This window comes from Crotalus tigris, unplaced genomic scaffold, assembly GCF_016545835.1.
Source record: "Crotalus tigris isolate CLP2741 ecotype Arizona unplaced genomic scaffold, ASM1654583v1 scf7180000018115.866842, whole genome shotgun sequence".
Lineage (NCBI taxonomy): Eukaryota > Metazoa > Chordata > Lepidosauria > Squamata > Viperidae > Crotalus > Crotalus tigris.
The window spans coordinates 157,269-176,806 of record NW_024096832.1 but is presented as its reverse complement, the minus strand read 5'-3'; the positions used below and the strand labels follow the sequence as shown (position 1 = coordinate 176,806).

The window sequence follows — 19,538 nt, the reverse complement described above, 5'->3', positions numbered from 1 at the left end:
CAGTTATTAATTTGTTGTTGCTATTTACTTAAGTGTTACAGGAAACATATGAGGTCAATTCAAAAATAAGCAAGTAGACTTATGTTTATATAGACTAATAATAATCATCACTACAGATTTTTAAGAAAAGACTAGACATTCACCTGTCTGAGATGGTGAATCTGAGATGGCTGGAGCAGGGGGTGGACTAGAAGACCTCCAAGGTCCCTTCCAGTTCTATTCTATTCTATTCTATTCTATTCTATTCTATTCCCCATATCGGTAAAATCCTGAAGTTTTTATAGTCTGTTTTGGAATATCATTCTACACACTGAAGCAGATTTTGAATATACTATGCATGGAGCAGTTGCAGAATGGAAGCTCTATCTCCGTATTACTCTAGCAGGCCATTTCATTTTCAGGTAGATTACCTAATACATATTTTAAACAAATAACATATACTGCATTCCATTTAGATTAGACCAATCTCATTGCTTTTAGACTTTATCCGGTTTTATCCTAAAGGAAATATCTCTCAATCAAGCAATCAAAAACTAGCCAGCAGACTTTTATCAGCTTTCCGGGCTACTATATTCTTTAATTTGGTCATTTTTGGTTTATAATCTTTGACAGTACTCCTTCCTGTATTTCTGAACAATTCCAAGATGGTGACTTCAGTTGTTGATTTGACTATCACTTTCTCACTGCAGAATTTTCATTAGAAAGTGAAAGATTCAGAATATGGAAGGAATTATATTAGGAACTCAAATCTTTACAGCAAAAAGAAAAAACAATAGTATGATGGCTGTAACGTTTTATAAACTATAACTAACAAAAGTAATAATACATTCATAGTCAATGTAAAAAATGAAATCATACCTAGGTATAAAATCTGATTGATTTGAAATTGCAGTTAGTTCGTAAACATAGGAATAGGAATCTCCAGTCATAACAATGAAACTTTTGTTAAAATTAAGAGACTTTACATTGAAACTGGAAATATGATTGGCAGAAGGAGCTTCTAGCATTGGAGAAAACCGATTCATTTCTGAGTTCCAGGAATACAGAGTTGATTTATCTTTGCTAGCAAACAGCACATGCACTGCATTAAAAATCAAAGAAGATAAGGTTAGAGAAAAATGTTAAAATTTTATGCCAATTTTTTTTTTAAAAAATGGTTTTGTTCAACCTGCATTTTGCATTTACTTAGTACTTCCGTTTTAAAGATGTACAAAGTGCTTAAAAGGGTGCTCTGCAAAGGGCATTGAAATGAATAAATATCATTTGAAGCAACCATGTCCTCTGGAAGCTCAGCATTGCTGCTTCCAAGGCTTACAACATTCATATTCATGAGTATGTATACATGTAGACAACACTTTTGCTGCTATCACAAATATAGCAAAATGATTGTGTGTGCACAGCCACATTTAGACAATCAGGGAAAGACTTGTGCAAGCAGCTGTGCAAAGCAATCCTAAAGGAGGGAAGAAATGTTTGCACTTTGCAGCATGTTCTAATTTTGTCTGCCAATCAGCAACAAAAATCTTTATTCCCCTAGCAAGCCCAAGACATTCCTGAGGCTGCAAAGGTTCGTAATTTTGCTGTGGCAAAAATAAGTAATTTCGTCTACTATAAATCTGCAGTTATGAACCTATGATTCAGATACATGTTGAAAACTGTTCTGAAGTTTATTTTCTATCTCCCAGGAAGCTTGGGTTGTGAGAATGATGGTGCATATATGGTGATTTCCTCTACAGGAAAATTATATCTCGGAAAAGGAGGGGGGGGGAAATCATGTGTGAATTAATGTAGTGTTAAAGATAATTGTCATACTTACCTAAACCAGAAGGTGGGAAAAAAGTATGGATTGCATTTACTGCTCTGACGGAAATGGACTGAAAATATCTGAAGGAAAATTGCCCTGTCTCCCACACAAAAATTTCACATGTACTGTTGAGCTCTATGGAGAGTAAAATCAGACAGCTTTCTATGAATATGGGTATTTATAATTAATGTAATAATCAATAAATAATAACATCTAATAAAATAGTTCATTTTAGGAAACATTATGGATGATAGAACTAGAACCGTGTTTCCTTTATTTATTCATTACAAATGATTTTCTCTTATGTCCGTAATATCAGAAAAAAACTATTGACTAATTATGAAACAAAATGAAAAAACAACTAGCATAATTCCCCCAGTATATATTTTCAATTTTACATAGTTGGCCTTTTTAAAATGTTATATAGTAAGTATATATATATCAATAGATTATCATTAAACAAAGTAACTATTTAATTATAAAAATTATTAAAGGTTTTTTCTTGCTTCAGTTTCCACACTTAATGTAATTCTATCAAATATGAGTACCTTTTGCAAAAATTAGGTAGATGTCAGATCCAGAAATGATAGCTTGGACTTGTGTTATTCCATCGATTGGCACTTCTTGAAACCTTATAAAATCATTATCTGACCACTTGAATAAAAGAGGTGTATGTGTGGATTCACAAGGGACAATGACTAGGTAAGTTGTACTTCCCCTAGGGAAAAGATCCAGACTCAAAACTCCATTCACAGAGAGTTGATTATGGAATATGAAGATGCCATTATTCCAGTGGAAAATCTGTAAAATGCAAAAAAGCTCTAATTATAACTAAAATTGGAAGAAATCAAATATGTTAAAATATCTTTGTCCTAAACATGATACCTGGTATGGAATATGAAAAACTAGAATATATTTCTTGTTCATTATATATATAAATAAATAGCCATAGGAATTATTCATAGGAAGAGCAAAAATAGTAGCATTTTTTAATTTGTACCATATAATTTTACATAATTCTCTTTAAAAAAATTCCTTTTGAAGGAAAAGGTGATCATATTTTTTAATAAAATTGCTATTGACACTCCTACACCTGTTTCATTACTGGTTGGTCAAGGCATGTGTGTGAATGCTTTGTTTTACATTATATCATTATCTCTGGCAGTCTGCAAGCTTACAGACTTCAGTTAAATTTGAAAAGAACATATCTCAAGGGACCTCTCACCATAGATCTTTTTTCAGAAAAGAAAAACAGGACTGTTAGGAGCAACAGAATTCTCAGTTACCTTCAGTTGGAAAGTAAGCTCAAGAACATTGGCACGCTTGGCAAGCGAGCAGCTGTGTCTCTGGGGTGGACGGCGGTAGGGCTCACTTGAAGCTGGCCAGGAACTTTTCCCAGCCAGAGACGGTCAGAAAATCAGCGAACAGAGAGCCAACAGGAACTCCAAAAGAAAAATCATGTTTTGTCAAAATGTATTTGAGCCATAGACTATGGTTAATGCCATAATTGTCCAGCAGTCCATAAGAGTTTTCCAGTCTCTGTTAAATGAAGTTGTTGGTCTTTCTCTAATCAAGTCAATTTTTGTCATCCCTGCCAGTTCTATTATCTTCAGCAATCGTTCTTCCATTGCTCTGAAACCACCTGGAAATCCCATCATCAATGAAGGAAGAAGACGTCTTGTATTTTGAAGTGGGGGCGGGGTCCTAATTTTCTCCAACATGCTGAAAGGGGTGCCAAAGGACCCTGACATCACCAAGCTCTTCTACAAAGATGATCCTCAAGAGCTGTTTGTGGGTTTACATGAAATTGGACATGGGAGTTTTGGGGCAATTTGTTTTGCCATCAATGCCCGCACTAACGAAGTGGTGGCAATCAAGAAGATGCCTTACAGTGGAAAACAAACTAACAAGAAATGGCAGGATATTATCAAAGAAGTCAGGTTTTTGCAACAGCTGAAGCACCCACACACCATAGAATATAAAGGATGCTATTTGAAAGAACATACTGCCTGGCTAGTGATGGAATATTGCCTGGGATCTGCTTTAGATCTGTTGGAAGTACATAAAAAGCCACTTCAGGAAGTAGAGATTTCTGCCATTACTGATGGTGCCTTCCAGGGACTGGTACATCTTCATTCACATTATAAAATTCACAGGGATATTAAGGCAGGAAATATTCTTCTAACGGAACCGGGTCAAGTGAGACTTGCGGACTTCGAATCTGCGTCTATAGCCTCTCCTGCCAATTCTTTTGTGGGAACCCTTTACTGGATGGCTCCGGAAGTAATCTTGGCTATGGATGATGGACAGTATGACGGGAAGGTCGATGTGGGTCTCTTGGAATTACCTGCATCGAGTTAGCAGAGCGGAAACCTCCTCTCCTCAATATGAACCTATGAGTGCCTTATATTACACAGCCCAGAACGATTCCCCATGCTACAGTCAAATGAGTGGACAGACTGTTTTAAAAGATTTGTTGATTACTGCTGCAGAAAATAGCTCAGGAGCATCCATTATCATCAGAACTTTTGAGGCATAATTTGTACGATGTGAACATCCACCCTGGTTCCCCAAAGACTTAATTCAGAGAACCCAGGATGTGGTCCAAGAGTTGGATAACCTTCAGTATCAGAAAATGAAGAAAATCCTTTTCCAGGAGGTCCACAATGGCCCTCTGAATGATTCTCAGGAAGAGAAAGAGGACAGTGAGCATGGGACAAACCTGACTAGGAAGATGGACAGTCTGGGCAGCAATTATTCAATGCCCAGGATGTCTGTGAGCATGGGCAGCCAATGTCAACAGCATGCAGGAGGTTATGGAGGAGAGCAGTTCTGAGCTGCTTCTGATGCATGACAACAAGAGCACCATTAACATCACCAGAACTTTTATTGCCCCTCAAAAGCAAAGAGAATTCTGAAGGTGTTAACACTGCAGCCTTTTATCTGTAAATATAATTGATTAATTGATTGACTGAAGTTTTTCAAAATAACCCAAGGCTGAAAAGCACTTTTTTCCTGAAACTTATGCAACATGTATATGTGCTAAGATAATAAACTCTTTTGTTTCCTTTCTAGTCCATAAAACATCACCATTGACATCACTATGTGACTTCTCTCTTCAAGTTCTACAACAATCTTGGAGAGCTTACATTGACAGTAATATATTTTACTTTGCACATTTGAGTATTAACTGGATAGATCTCGCTGAAGAGGAAGCATCACCACTGGAGAGAGGCATATTGTATGCAGAGTGGTAGAAAGGTTTGGAGTCTTCATTGTCACAGGGGAACTGGAACTTGAATTAAAGCTTTATATGCTATAATTAAGATATGGTACTCAATAATGTGGGCATCAAGTGCAAGATCCATCCAGAAATGGGATGTATGGGCATCCAGAGTAATAAGAAGCATTGCAGCTTAAGAACATATTTAAAGCAGAGCTCCAATTGAGAAAAGTTTCTTACCAATAATTGCTTATCAGTTCAGCTGATTAATCAGTAATCATCATTTTGAACACAGAACAGTAATTTGCAGATATGAATGCAAGCACACGTCCTGAAGAAGAACGTAGAAACAGCCAGGTACATATTTATGTAGGTGGTATTCAAGTTGTATTTATTAATGTGCAATAGAAACATAACAATAGAAAAAAGTCTAAATCTCAAATATTTCCGGTGATCATATGATTCAAATATATACGTCTGAATTTGCTGCCTGATTTGTATGCATATCCTTAAAGAATTCACAAGCCTGTGTAGGTTCTGAACATGTTACTAGATAATACGTTACTAGGTGAATATACAAACAAGGCCAATACAGGAAATAAAATGAAGATACTCCTAACCTGGATAGACTTGGATTCTGGCCTACAACTTGCAATAATCAAATAATGGCTTTGGTTCAAATTGAAATATTTTATATCACTGGTGGCTGGCACCACTATAGACTGTACCTGAAAGAAAGAAAAGGAAATACAATAACAGGTATCTAATACAATCTTTAAAATATATCTCACTTGTTTTACTATAGCAATGCAGCTTATGGCAAAATTATGTAAATAAAATGAACATCTTAACATCGAGCACTATAACTTCCAAATTTGTCTCTGAGGTTTTTAGTATTTCCTTGTAAGTGTTAGGAGCTGCATTATAGGAATGGTAATTAATCTCTGAGATAATAGACATAATCCGTAACTTACATAACATTTACGAATGAATCTTGGATAGTGATTTATGATGGATATCAAGCTGACTCGATGATGATGAAAGTATCCCAATTATGAGTTTATGAGGACATGGTTTAAAAATCTAGGTATAGAAATCTTATGTCTGAAGATTTAAGTTCTAAATTAATTAACATTTTGCCCTTTTGTTTTCCTGCCCTTCCAGCTTTCCATGCTGGTCTGTTGATGATACCTAGCCTGGTTCCTTATTTTCTGCCTTGCTAACTTTATGCCTCACACTGAGCATCATCAATACACAATTTCTCTTGCTCTTAGGTTTTCTATGACTTGGAGCTTTATTTTTGTGATCTTGTGGTCTTTCTTGACTGACTATATTCATTTCCCACAAATATATATCCACCCTCTGAACAGTTATAAAAATATTCATTCTTGTCACCTGATTTCTTCCAAAAATTAGGTTCCTTGCATCCTTTGGTTTTTCCCTTGGAATTACTTTAAAAGCTGTTCTGTGATACTTTTGATATTACACAAGACTAGTCTGATGCCATCATGATTAAAATGCACTCTGTATTTTTATACAGAACTGGCTTATCTGAAAATGAATTCCAACTCTGAGGGAGATGGGTGGTTAGGTTCCTCATCTTACTGTCAAATTCACAAGCATACTTAACACTTTAGTCTTTTTATTTATTATTTTTAGATAGCATTCTAAAGTGTTTTTTCACACTTTAGAATGCTATCTAAGGTTGAGTTTTGCAGAGCAAACCTCAGGCCTATTTCTACAGTTTTTCTGAAACTAATTAGTGAGAACACTTTAGGTCTGCTGCTTTATGGCTTTTCACTAAACCTACTTACTGGTTCTAAGATTGAAATAACTTTGTTACACTATTGCCACTCCAGATTGAGAAAATATTTGTACTTTTTGGAAGTTTTTGAAGAACAAGGTTATTTTTCCCCTAGGACTAAATTCATCTTATATTTTTTGAAGAAATTCTAGCATTCAATTAATTGTGCACAAATGGTATTTAGCTTCCCTCAAACAGATGCTCAACTCGTGCATACTGAATTACGGTTTGCAAACAAGTATTTATAATTTTTCTGATATTGCTATCTTTGATATTATCAGGGAGAAGAATTTTCAATTCAAGTATGTGAGTTGTAAAAAAGTTGAAAGGAAGTTTGGATAATGAAACAATATTACCTCTAGCAGCTGAAATCCAGAGGTAAACAAGAACACAGTGTTGTTAGAAGGTCTATGTTCTTTTATTCCACCATGAGTAATTATTAAATAGGAGGAACCATTGATTTGAAATGCAATACAATGTTGAGGATTCTCAATACTGAATTCCTAAGCAAAAAAGTAAATCAATAGTTTTTTTTTACTATTCAATTAATAAAATCCATGAATTATTTTAAGACAAAATATTTTTTAACATTTCTCTCTATTGAAATGAGATTTATAGGTAGCCCTCCTTTAGTGATTCCTCAATTAGCAACTGTTTAAAGTTATGATGGTGATGAAAAACTAACTTTATAATCAATAACCTTTGCAAGTCTGTAAAGCAAAGGAAAGCTGAAGAACACAAGCATGGCCATGGTTTCAATTAGCAACTATTTCACTTAATAACTGAATTGCTGGTTCCAATTGTGGCTTTTAAACAAGGTCTATCTGTGTATCACATAGTGTGAAACAAGGCAGGTAGAAAGTATGAAAAAGGGTTCAATTTGTACACTGTGGGTCAAAGTAACAATCCAATATTCTTAGATATCAGTTTAATTTTTTACAGTATTTACCTCAACAGGAACAAAAACTCCACGCCACTGATATATTGAAGACTTTACAGCTGGATTTGTTCTCAACAATAAACCATATAAAAAGTCTCCTTCCATAAAGAAACACCAGCTAGATATTGATTCTTCCTCAAAACTTTGTAAAACAGCAAGTACACTTAACCCACCCTCTGCAGTTAAAAGAAAATTAATGCTATTAACAACACATATTGGCATAAAACAAAGAAAGTGCATATTGATAGCTGACCAATGGCTTCGTCCCAAATGACCATGAGCTATTAAAATTGCATTACCTAGAAGAAAAGAGGCAAATAGGATCAAGTCTACAGGCAGCTGCTTATCAAACCATTCCAGAACCTTGGGGACAATTCAGGACAATCCTACAAAACCACTAGCCTCTCACTGCTGTACCTTCCCATTGAAAGTTTTACTCCAGTTGTCCACAGGGAGAATACCAAAACAATAAACAACTGGCACCTATCCTTGTTCTTCCCTGATCATATTGTAACTACAAAACAAAAAAAAAAGGAAGGAAAGAAAAAAAACCCTTAAGAAGTCACATTATGGGCAAGAAAGGGATCAGGTAAAATGAAATTAAGGGAACCAAATGGACACTTCCAATGGGAAACTGCTTGATTTACAGCACAAGAGGAAAATAAAACATCGCATACTTCTTGGATTTTTTTCTAGAGGGAAAGCTAACCAGTGGCTTCCAAGGCTTATATATGTTTTGGGATGCTATGAGATCAACACAGAATCCCAAAACATATTAAGGCACAAAAAGGCACAAAGCCAACCTTGGATGGATACAGTCATTGTCTGTGGAAGGAGCATTAGTTCTCTGTGATTGAATAGAGCAAGTTACAATAATTAGTTATAAAAAGCTATCCTCTATAACCTACCAAAACCCATGAATTGACTTACTTATCCCAAATGCAGAATCAGGTCGTGCTTCCCATTCCACACTCACTGATGTATTGAGTCCATTGCTCCGAGATATTTTCAAGTAGACCGTAATGTTTGCTTCCTCAATTATAATAGAATTTGTCCTAAGAATTATGGAAGATTTAACAAAGTATATAAATAGTGATCCTTTTTCAGATTCATTTCTCTAAGTGCTATACAACTAAGTAAATGATAAAATAAAAATACAAGGAAGGTGTTCTGTTGGCATACTGATTGTAAATAAGCTATTTTTCAGCACATGTAAAATCTAACATATTCTGATGTTAAAATAGCAGACTTTTTCATAGTAGTTCTGAGAGTAGATGCTAAGTATAATGTAAATATTCTATAAATCATAGCAACATATTTAGAAATGTAACCTGTGGTTACATTTTCATGATGTATTCAAAAAATATCACTGTACATATTTACTTAGAAATAAATGTCAGTGGCTTGGGTGAATACAGAACAGATTGTGTAAAAACATCTGGAGAGTGCTTTGTCACTCTCACTGATGGAGTCAGGCCAGTTCAAGGGCCTCACAACTTTGTCTCTGGCCATGCATGCGCCTAGATAGTTCTTCCAGCACTGTCCCTGTACCGATCATAAGTCATCCTAAAAGCTGTGTTACCCTGTGCATTCACACATAGTCAGTTCAAGTGGGAGCCTCAAAATCAGTTAAGCCATTTAGAAGACATGGCATTTCAGCAATCTTGAGAAGTAGTTTGCTTTGTTTGCAGCATAAGGCAACCTTCAGAATGGTTTTGCACATTTCTAGTTTGGGCTGCTTATTGTTTGCCATGGGATCCAAGGAAATCAAAACAGAGGAGTACACAGATTTATTTTAATAGAACAGGCACAGTACCATATTCCATCAACAATAAAACAGATTAGACCAGGAATAAAAACTGAAGCTAGAAAATATTAATGAAATCTCCAAATGCCTACCGTTAAGGAAAAGATGGTCAATATATAGAAGCATTTAAATGTATAACTATTATTTAATGTATGTATTTAAAATATTTTTAATATTTTTCTGATATCTGTAACTCTGACATTTGCCTTTTTCTGTGTTATAATATAAATATCAAGAAATTTAAGATGATTAAAGACTAAAGTAGATTAACTTTTATATATAACTATCAAATTAATTTCTGACCTAACACAAATTTTACCTTTCTGTAACTGGAAAGATATTGAAAAGTCCCAAAGGGGCTTGATTTTGCAACACTGTGATCAGTGTTTCTGTTCTTGCACCCAATCTAGCTCCACCAGTTGGACTGAATAGTGTAACAATGAAATGTTCATCCATTTCTGGTTCAGCATCCAGGATAGCACTAATATGCAGATTCTGAATAAAAAGCAACATATTAGTATCAAAATCTTGGATACCAGTATAATTACATTAAGACATGGAATGAAATCAAGAAGGACATGTTAGGATAGAAGAAAGTGTCATTGTTGGGGATAATTTATTACAAAAATAAAAACTAATACAAACTAAAAAAATAAAAAGAAATATATAAAGAAATTACTTCCAATAACTTGATGTCTTTTGATTTTGTTGTCACAATTTTTTTCAAAGCTTTCACAAACCTCTTTTGTAAATCCAATATCAGAAAAAAATATCCAGGTCATTCCATTAATTTATTATTTGTAAATCCCTTTAACTTATTAATACATCAGGAAAAAAAACAGCAGGTAAAGAAAAATTGTTAACTTATCAAGAGTTGCTTAACAAAAACATAGTGAATATATAATGAAATCAAAAAAGCAATTGGCTGCAGAGGGATTTAGTTGTCAATTGGGATTTAGTTTTCAATGGTTTTCATATGCATAGTTAAGAGAAAGATGTAAGGTAGATAATAGGACATTTGAAACTGAGCAGCAAAAGACAGAATATGAACTATGTACAAATGATGAAAATGTAATTCCTAAAATTACTAAAACTTTTATTGAAATTTGAAATGGAAGAACAAGAAGAACATGCAAAAGACGGTAGGATAAAATTGGTTAAAAAACTGTGGACACAATATACTGATGGAACAATGAGAAAATATGTATTTAAAAGCATTGAGGTTTACCAATAAATAAGAATATTTGTAGCTCAGGGTTAAAATGATGGGTCCTTGGTGCTCTCTGAGTTTGGTTGTTTTCTTGTAGATGCTTCATTACCCAAACCAGATGACATCATCATGCACTGATGATGTTACTTAGGTTGGGTAATGAAATGTCTGCAACAAAAACAATCAAGCTCAGAGAACACCAAGGACTCCATATTAAATTTACATTATGTTATAACCTAAAAGAATTTTTTTATTCTTTAAAATATTATATTTAAAATCAAGTATCAAAATCTTGAATCAACTATAATTAACAATGAAACACTACAATAATTTCACAACTCATAAGTAATTACAAATATTCTTAATAAGCACTATTATTCTGAAACAATAAATATCATATTTCCATCTATTTGTAGTAACTCATCAGAACTTGCCAAATAAGATGTCCAATAAAATGTATGTATTTTCAAAAATAATTGATATTGAAATAAATATTTCCAAATAAACATGTACTGCGATGTCAGCTAAAAAACCTTTGTTTTTGAAAGGGCAAAACATTTGAATATCTAAATCTCTTCTACCTACAATCCAATCAATACAATCATCCTGTTCGATTTGTAAATTACTTCTTAAGGCAAGTAGTACAATGTTCATGTAATATATGTTTATTGCTGTAAACCAATTTATGTATTTTATTTCTTAAATAAACAATATTTTTTTTACATTTTGTAGAAACTACTTGTTGTATGTTACCTTGACTCTTATTCCCTCTTCTAGAACAATATAACCTTGTGATGGAGTCAAATCTACTGATGCTTCAGAAGAATTTATCTCTTGCACTATGTATTGGACAGTCACTGTTCCAAATATTCCTTGAGGAGGTTCTCTGATAATATTCAGTATTGCAACACTTTCCATTAGATGAAGTGCTGTCTGTTCCCTTAGGAGAAAATGTTCACTATTGTTGAAGGATAAAACTCCATGACCGTCATCATTAGCCAGAATAGCAATTGTCGCTTTGAACAGATAATAAAAGAAATGATCACCTTAATATATAGCATACATTCATTAGGAAATACTTCTATATAATTTAATACACGACACTATTATCAATATTGGTATCTAAATTCAGATACAGTATATATTTGAGATTTTTCTTAGTGTAAATTTGTGGAAGATAACAAAGTTAATATAGATTATAAATAATTATAATAACAATAAATCAAGACTTCTATCTCTAATACCTACAAGGAAAATTTGTGCTCCAGTTTTGTTTTGCAAGGTTCCTGAAGAACTTAACTAAAATTCAGCATTTCAAAGCTATTGTACATCAAACAAGAAAAAACTCTCATAATAAATATGTTAATAAATAAATAAATAAATTTTACTCTACTGATCCCATTACTTTTGTTTAAATAATATGAAGTCTACATAGTTTTCTGCATTAAGAACTATAAAGTGAAAAAAATGTTTTAAAAGTGTCAAAAAGTTTCATATTGTCCTGTTATATTGTCCTATCTTCAATACTGAAAAGAACTGAAACCTTTTAGTAACATAGCTCACCAAAAAAAATTGCACAATAATATAGGTAATTGCAAAACAATATGGCAGACTGCCAGCCAATCATTGCTAACTATTAGTAATTTAGGGAATTATATAAATTGCTTATGACTATGAAGAATAATGCACAAGTATCCACTGTTATTAATAATAACTTGGCGTATTCATTTACTCTTTCATTCATTCAATTCACCTATGTGTTTCTCAGTGGTTCACAAACTTAAAAATAGAAAACAATGGTTAGAAATAAACAACCAAAATAAAACCATTAAAAAACAAATAAAACAATTAAAACTTTTAACAGGAGAGGGCAGTCAACAGTCATTAACAATACAGCTGGCTAATTGATTCAATACCACCACTGGTCTCCAGGCATAAGGACAGAACCATGTCTTGAGAACCTTTCAAAATGCCAGCAAGATCAGCCTAACCTTGGGAGATGGGGGGGGGTGATGTTCTCAAGGGCAGGTACTGTGACAGAAAAGGCTCTCCTCCTGGGCCATGTCAGATGATGTGTTTTGTGGACAGGACCTCATGTACCTCATGCCAGCCTTGACTAGATGAATAGATGTAACCAGGGAAAGGTGATCCCTCAAATAATTAGCACATTGCCATGGTGGCTTGATAGGTCATCATCAGTACCTTGAATAGAACCTAGATAGTGCAGCTCACAGAATAGAGGTATTACCTATTCTGACTGAGGAGCACACTTTACACCCTCTGTAGCTTCCAGATCCTTTTCACAGAGAGCCACATGTAGAACATGCTATCATATAGTAATCTATTCTGGAGGTGACCTGGGCATGAGTAATTAAGAATAGATCCAAGGCAACCACAAAACAAAATACCAATTCCAAATTAATTAATTTTACCTGTTGTATTTTCTCCCAATTCTAATCCAAGAGATGGATTTGTTAAAATTAGTTGGAATCTCTCATCTCTTTCAGGAATCTCATCATCAAAAATTTGAACCTCAATATATTTATATCTTTCTCCATCAGCAAAATAAAGAGTCTATAATGAAACATATTGTAAATGTGTTTAAATAATATGCTGAAAAGCAATGCATAAAAATGTACAGAAAAATGGATTTTTTGTGGCTTTGACAAAGCGTCTACAGAAATATTTTAAAAAGTACGTCATCTTAAAATGATAAAATATATGCAATAAACATAAAACAGTTACATATCCCAACATATAACTGTTATTTGGAAATTTAAAGACCTATGCAAGTGCATAGCGTATTTATAAACAAAGTGTCATGCTGGTTTTTTTTAATTAAAAAGCTTATTACTGAAGAAATGGGATGAACTTTGAAGCTTTCCACAGTTCTAATATTCAGGGTACAATTGCTTACACTTTTCCCTGAAACAAAGCATCCATTTGATATTATGGAAAAAATGGTTTTCTATGATGGTTTGTTCTTACCCTTGCAGAAAGATTAAAGTCCAGTCCCTGATATGCTTCCAGATTCTGAGCATACAAGAATAAGGACACATTACCATACAATCCTCGGTCCCGGAATATCACTAATGTTAAGTTTACATTTATTTCATTTACATCAAACCTGAAGGGCAAAAAAAGAAAAGTTACCTATGATTTCTTTATTTAAATATTTATAGGCTAGCTTATCAAATAGCTCTTGGTGGCTTAAAACAAATGAACATCCAAAATAAAAGCAAAACATTAATCTATCAAAAGCAAGATAGCATCCCTGATTCATTAATTACCACAATCATATCATCTACCATATGCAAAGGCAATCTGGAAAAAAATATATTTTATTACTTTTCAAAATGACAATAAGTAAATTTAAGTACGGAAGGTGTAATTTTAACTCAGAGGAACAGCTGTTGAGGCTGAGGGAGTAAATACCAAGAAAGCTTGTATCTGGACTCCCACCCTTTTAACCTCTGAGGTAAAGTCATCTACAGCATCCCTTCTCAGTCTACATGTGTCAAGCAGATGGACTGCTGGAAGTAGGAAATATCTAAGTTACAAAGCGTTTCAGAGGTGACAAGGAACACTTTGAATTGGACCCAAAAAATCTACAGGTACTTATTGAAGCTCACACTAGATTGGCATTATCCTGCTGTAGCATCTTCTACCATTCAAAGGGGTGGGGGTGGCTGAATTATACACAAGTTGTATCTTTAAGAGCAACTCTATATAGAATGAACTGTAGTCCTCCAAATGTGAGTGATAAAGGAATGAGTTATTGTATTGCTGGTAAAGCCTCCAGGAAAGATAGTACAACCACTATCCCATGAATGGACTAAAAATTTGAAAAATTCTTTAATAGAAAAAAGAGTTTTTTCTTTCTTTCCTTCCTACATTCCCACTCAGCTGACCTAAATTTGACTGGAAGAATTCCAGACTTTTACAGCACATTTAAGGGGCCTGTAGAATGATGCAAGAAAGAAAATTTCAGACACCAGGATTGGTGGGTGGACCCAACTAAATTAAAGCATACTTTTCAAAGGATTAACCCCTAATGTTTGGAGACTCATGATTACTCATGGAGCTCCATTTCCATCTGTCCTGTTTGCCATCGTTCGTTCCCTAGAGATTAAAATGGATGTTCTGAAGCTTGAGCTGGCCACGAACAAGGAGTGTATATTGGAAGTGGTGACCCTTTGAGAGCTGTATGCAGTGAAATTTCATTTTTATCTATGCTGATTGGTGTACATTCAAAGTGACAATAAAGTTGCTGTTGTTGTTATTATTATTATGCCAGGAGCTTAGTGTATTATACTAAAATATTTGTTTATCTTTGTGCCCTGTGTGAGGGCTTTTCTTTTTCTAATGCTCTAAGATATGTGACTCAGTCTGCTATTATTCTTCTGCTAGAAGTGGGTGATTACTTGCTCCCCGAATTGCAAGCCTACCGGCCAGCAGGTTCTACCCTTTATGACCTTCATTTCCAAATACAGTATCTGGCAGCCTGCTGTCTCCAGAATTCTAAGATCAGAAGTGGCAAGCCCTGCTACTCTAATTTATAATCTGATTCATCAGACATGCTCATAACATGCATCCTTTTTCAAATGTTAGTGTTAACATTTTCATGAGTTCCCCCCCCCCTTATTTATCTCCTGAAAGTCATCACCACCCTTTAACTAAGTGTCTTGATGGCTGTTCTATAATATTTTCTACACCTTTCTCAACTGGATGCTGCCCAGTATTTGGTGACTTTCTCCCACAGATCTGTTTAAAACTACTCTGCCACTTTTTTACTGGAATGGACCAGCAGCTTGGTTCCATTTTGGTTCAAGTAGCATTCCTCTGTCTTCTACAGATTGTTCTCAATATTTAACAAGTGTAAACCCCTCTAATTCATGCCACGAACTTATCTACACTTTGAGATCCTTGAAACCACCTGTATCACTTAAATGTAGCTTAGGTACATTTCTGATAATGATACCTTGGCTGTCCTGGACTACTGAGAGTCCATATTTGGTTTCCAGGAATGGCTGACTACATTTCCTACTGTCTTTAGTGCCAGCATGATTCATGTCATGAAAGGTTTCAGCTGAGCAAACTAACAATTGAAAAAAATGAAATAAGTGAACTGAAAATTAAACTTACCTTGTATTTTGCCAACTTATTACTCCTCTTGCTCCATCATTAGTATCAATAATTATCTGTGCTGTTAAACCATCCATGTCTAAAAATAACAAGAATTTTTTTATATAATACTGTAGATCTATACATAAATGCTTAGAAGTATAAATTATAAATTATGTATTAATATATGTATAATATTAATTAACTATAATTCTCTCCAAATGCTCCTGGGAAAAAGTAGAATATTAATGAATAATTACTTACTATTCTAATATAATCCAACTATTCCTAAATATTCTCTGTGCTATCAGTCATAAACACATCTTAAACCTATTGGCACATTTTTTCTATTTATTTTTCAACTTGTAGTGAATTAACCTAATCAGTTCTACAGAAATGCAAAATAAAGATCAAATTGAAAATATTAGAATATATATTGTTTTAGCATCAGTAACAGGAAATATGATATGTCTTGGAAATGGTGAACAAAACCAAAACTAATATACCAGCCTAAGGTTGATGAAAAGTTCTAAGTTACAATTTTGAGGCCTGAAGCAAATTTTGAGGTTTTCTTTCCTTATTTTTCCAAGGGTTTATATCACCCTGATATTTGTAGAAAACATGAATGAGATATGTGCTAATGCTTTACATGCCATTTTTAAATATAAATAACAACTGGTTGATTTAATAGTTGTCCTACTGTAGAACAGCAGTGTGGGACCATGCATCAGCACACTCTTCCTCTACAATAAGCAAGATTTACTATTGTAAGTAATAAAAACAGATTCTTATTCTATGTGAATTTGACTAATTAAATTTATTTATGAAACGCCATTGACAAGTCTATTCTGTTAGTTTTATTTTTTTAGAACAGCATATTTTGAAAGCTTGCTAAAGAGAGTAACAAATATTTTTATATGTATTAACATTGGTACAAAATATTTTAAAAATGTACAAATTTGATAGAGAGATATAAAGAAATCATGAAGAAAGTTGTAATATTTCTACCAAGTCTGGGAGGAAAAGATGTCAAAGGATATGTGACAAGTATCACAGATGTTAGATTAATAAAAAAATATTCTTGCATTTCTGGAATATCATCCTGTAAAACAAAAACACAACACATGCTCATGTTATAGTCCACTTGAAAATTATTTCTAAATTAGCATAACTTTGCACTTAAAATATCTATTATGTACTATGTATAACTACCATCCTCAGTACTAATGGAATTACTAGGCCTTAAAATTTTTCCTGTTATGCATGTCAAATGAAATATTACAAATTTTCAAATAATATAATACTAGCCAGGCTTGTTTCCAACCACAAGATTTACTACAAGTAATGTAATCAGGAAATGAAATAGAAAAAAATATGGAACAATGCATTATTCATTTTAAACATTATAAAATGTGGCACATGGTAGTGAAACCAGTGTAATGAAACAGATTTATTCCATTTGTATAAATCTAAGTTCTCTTTTTGTGATTAACTGTTCCTCTTGGATTTTTCCATCAACCAACAGAGCAAAGAATTTTCCCATGAACATTAGAAATTATGGCCTAAATCCTGCATTCATCAAAATCAAACTCTCTCTTTTTTTTTTCCTTTACTGAGTAGAATTACAATTTACCTCTAGAATAGTAATATTTATGGTGGCTGTTGTTACACCTTCTTTCAAAAGAACTGATCCTGATATAGGTATATAATCAACTCCTGGTTCAGCCAATGCCCCAAGAAATTCTGAAATTGTTGTGTAGGTTACATTGACAACACCTGGTAAACATATATAATTCAGATGTAATTATAATTAAATACAACTATATTTTGTAACAAATTAAAACATCAAAGAATGATTTGTATAATATCACATATCTATGCATATCAGAGATGAGAGACATGCAACTGAAAGGGCAGCATAATGAGCTTCTGTCCAGCATTATAGATACATCTTTGACTTATATCAAGATGCTTCTTTTATTTGTCCATCCTACTTGGATTTTGATAATCATATCATGCTCAGTAACAATGCCCATGGAGCATGGTTAGTATTCCATGTCCACTGGGATGCTTTTTTAATTTTTTTTTAAAAGCCTTGGATTTTTCTTTAACAGCTTTGTGTATTTTTTCAAATGTTTGCATTTTTCTGAACTTGCTGTTCCTCTTGTTTGCAGAGTTATTATTTGTAATACCAGAAGTCTGTTAGAAAACTACAGTTATTCTGAAGTGTAGCATTTAAAAATGGCTGCTATATTTTGCATCTGCTTTGTTCTTTTAATAGTAAAGTGAAGTCTAGTGATTATGACATAATGATCACCTAAAGACATAAATATTATAGTATAATATTCTAGGTTTTGGACATGTGCAAATATCTAGATATCTGATATCTAGGTCTAGCTACCTTCTTCCTTATATGTTAGGACAGGCCAGTGAATGTTTCAGAATGCATTGGCTGGTAAGAACTGTAAATAAGCTGAAAGCACTGTCTTTTTTGCTGTGTTATGTCATTATGAAATTCCTTCCATAAAATGCCTCATATTTTTATCATTTTAGTCAAAGTTTAGAAAGCCCACTGTTTAAATTAAATTTTCGCTCAATTCTCAAACAAGGCTTTCCCAACTGTGTCTATTACTTCTTTTATCGGATGAAAGGAAAAGCCATTTACAACACTGCAATCAACTACTTAGAGAATAGAGTGTACTTCAGTATATTTATGTATGCATTTGAGTAAAAGAAAGCTAGTTGGGTGCTAATATCCACACACTAGCCATATGGACACAGGATACCTAATATACCTGCTCAGAATCAATTTATCTGTTAGATTGAAAATATATTACTTTTTCAGTTTCAGATTTATTTATTTGGATGTTGATACATTTTCTTCTGCTTTTATGACATAATACTGTGAAACATTGCAGGTAAGAAAGTAATAATAAGGAAGCTATATGTACAAAAATATGCTTTAGAGACTACATTCTTCTACTACAGACCTAAAGATCCAAATTCTCTGTTAATGAAAAGTTGAATCATCTTATTTTCCTCTTGGACTAATACAGTTCTAGATGAAGATGCAAAATTCAGAATGCCATATGGTTCATCACTAGCCTCTACTGTCAAAACTGCTTCATATCCTTGATGATCCAAAATAGCACTGCCAGTAGAAGTGACGCCTAAAAATAAATTGAAAATGATGTTAAAAAGCATGGTTCCCCAAAGGAATGTGTCCTTTAATTTAATAGAAAAAATGTTTGGTGGTATATGGCAAAAGATACTCCAATATGTTTTTCATAAAACCATGGCCTATTAATCTTTTCATTCCATTGTTCTGCTCTCTGTGCACAATGATTGTGACAGCATACATGGCACCCTCCTCTTCCTTCCCACATAAAATAATTACTTATTGGGCTAAAGAAAATAACTAGTTGGTTATATCTTAAAATGGTTTTAAAGAAGTAATAAAGAAAATATTCTTTAATAAAGAAATAATTTCTAAAGAAATCACACATCATATCTTATTTTTGGAATCAAAAGCAAATTGTCTCTGAGCATAATTTCCCCCGAAGTACATGAAACGATTGTCCTCAAAATCTGGTAGACTACCATATATTCTGGCTTAGATAGGACTT

The 19,538-nt window shown here is 33.5% G+C and overlaps 1 protein-coding gene and 1 pseudogene across 11 annotated transcripts in view; one reads left to right on the top strand and one right to left on the bottom strand.

The window, feature by feature from the left end:
* Positions 1–19,538, bottom strand: part of ADGRV1 (adhesion G protein-coupled receptor V1) — a 255,607-nt gene that overhangs the window by 167,763 nt on the left and 68,306 nt on the right. For 8 of the 11 annotated variants that reach the window (XM_039348036.1, XM_039348042.1, XM_039348037.1 and 5 more), the window contains 15 exons: positions 18,903–19,082; positions 17,546–17,688; positions 16,921–17,014; positions 15,934–16,012; positions 13,777–13,915; positions 13,221–13,362; positions 11,542–11,804; positions 9,898–10,073; positions 8,702–8,826; positions 7,781–7,947; positions 7,188–7,334; positions 5,648–5,755; positions 2,353–2,605; positions 1,817–1,939; positions 859–1,081 (listed from right to left, as the gene is read on the bottom strand). In XM_039348036.1, the coding sequence (XP_039203970.1) occupies positions 859–1,081; positions 1,817–1,939; positions 2,353–2,605; positions 5,648–5,755; positions 7,188–7,334; positions 7,781–7,947; positions 8,702–8,826; positions 9,898–10,073; positions 11,542–11,804; positions 13,221–13,362; positions 13,777–13,915; positions 15,934–16,012; positions 16,921–17,014; positions 17,546–17,688; positions 18,903–19,082 (2,362 nt within the window). The remainder of the gene's footprint in view (positions 1–858; positions 1,082–1,816; positions 1,940–2,352; positions 2,606–5,647; positions 5,756–7,187; positions 7,335–7,780; positions 7,948–8,701; positions 8,827–9,897; positions 10,074–11,541; positions 11,805–13,220; positions 13,363–13,776; positions 13,916–15,933; positions 16,013–16,920; positions 17,015–17,545; positions 17,689–18,902; positions 19,083–19,538) is intronic. The other 3 variants (XM_039348038.1, XM_039348043.1, XM_039348045.1) reach the window with 3 other exon arrangements.
* Positions 3,524–4,779, top strand: LOC120310078 (annotated as a pseudogene).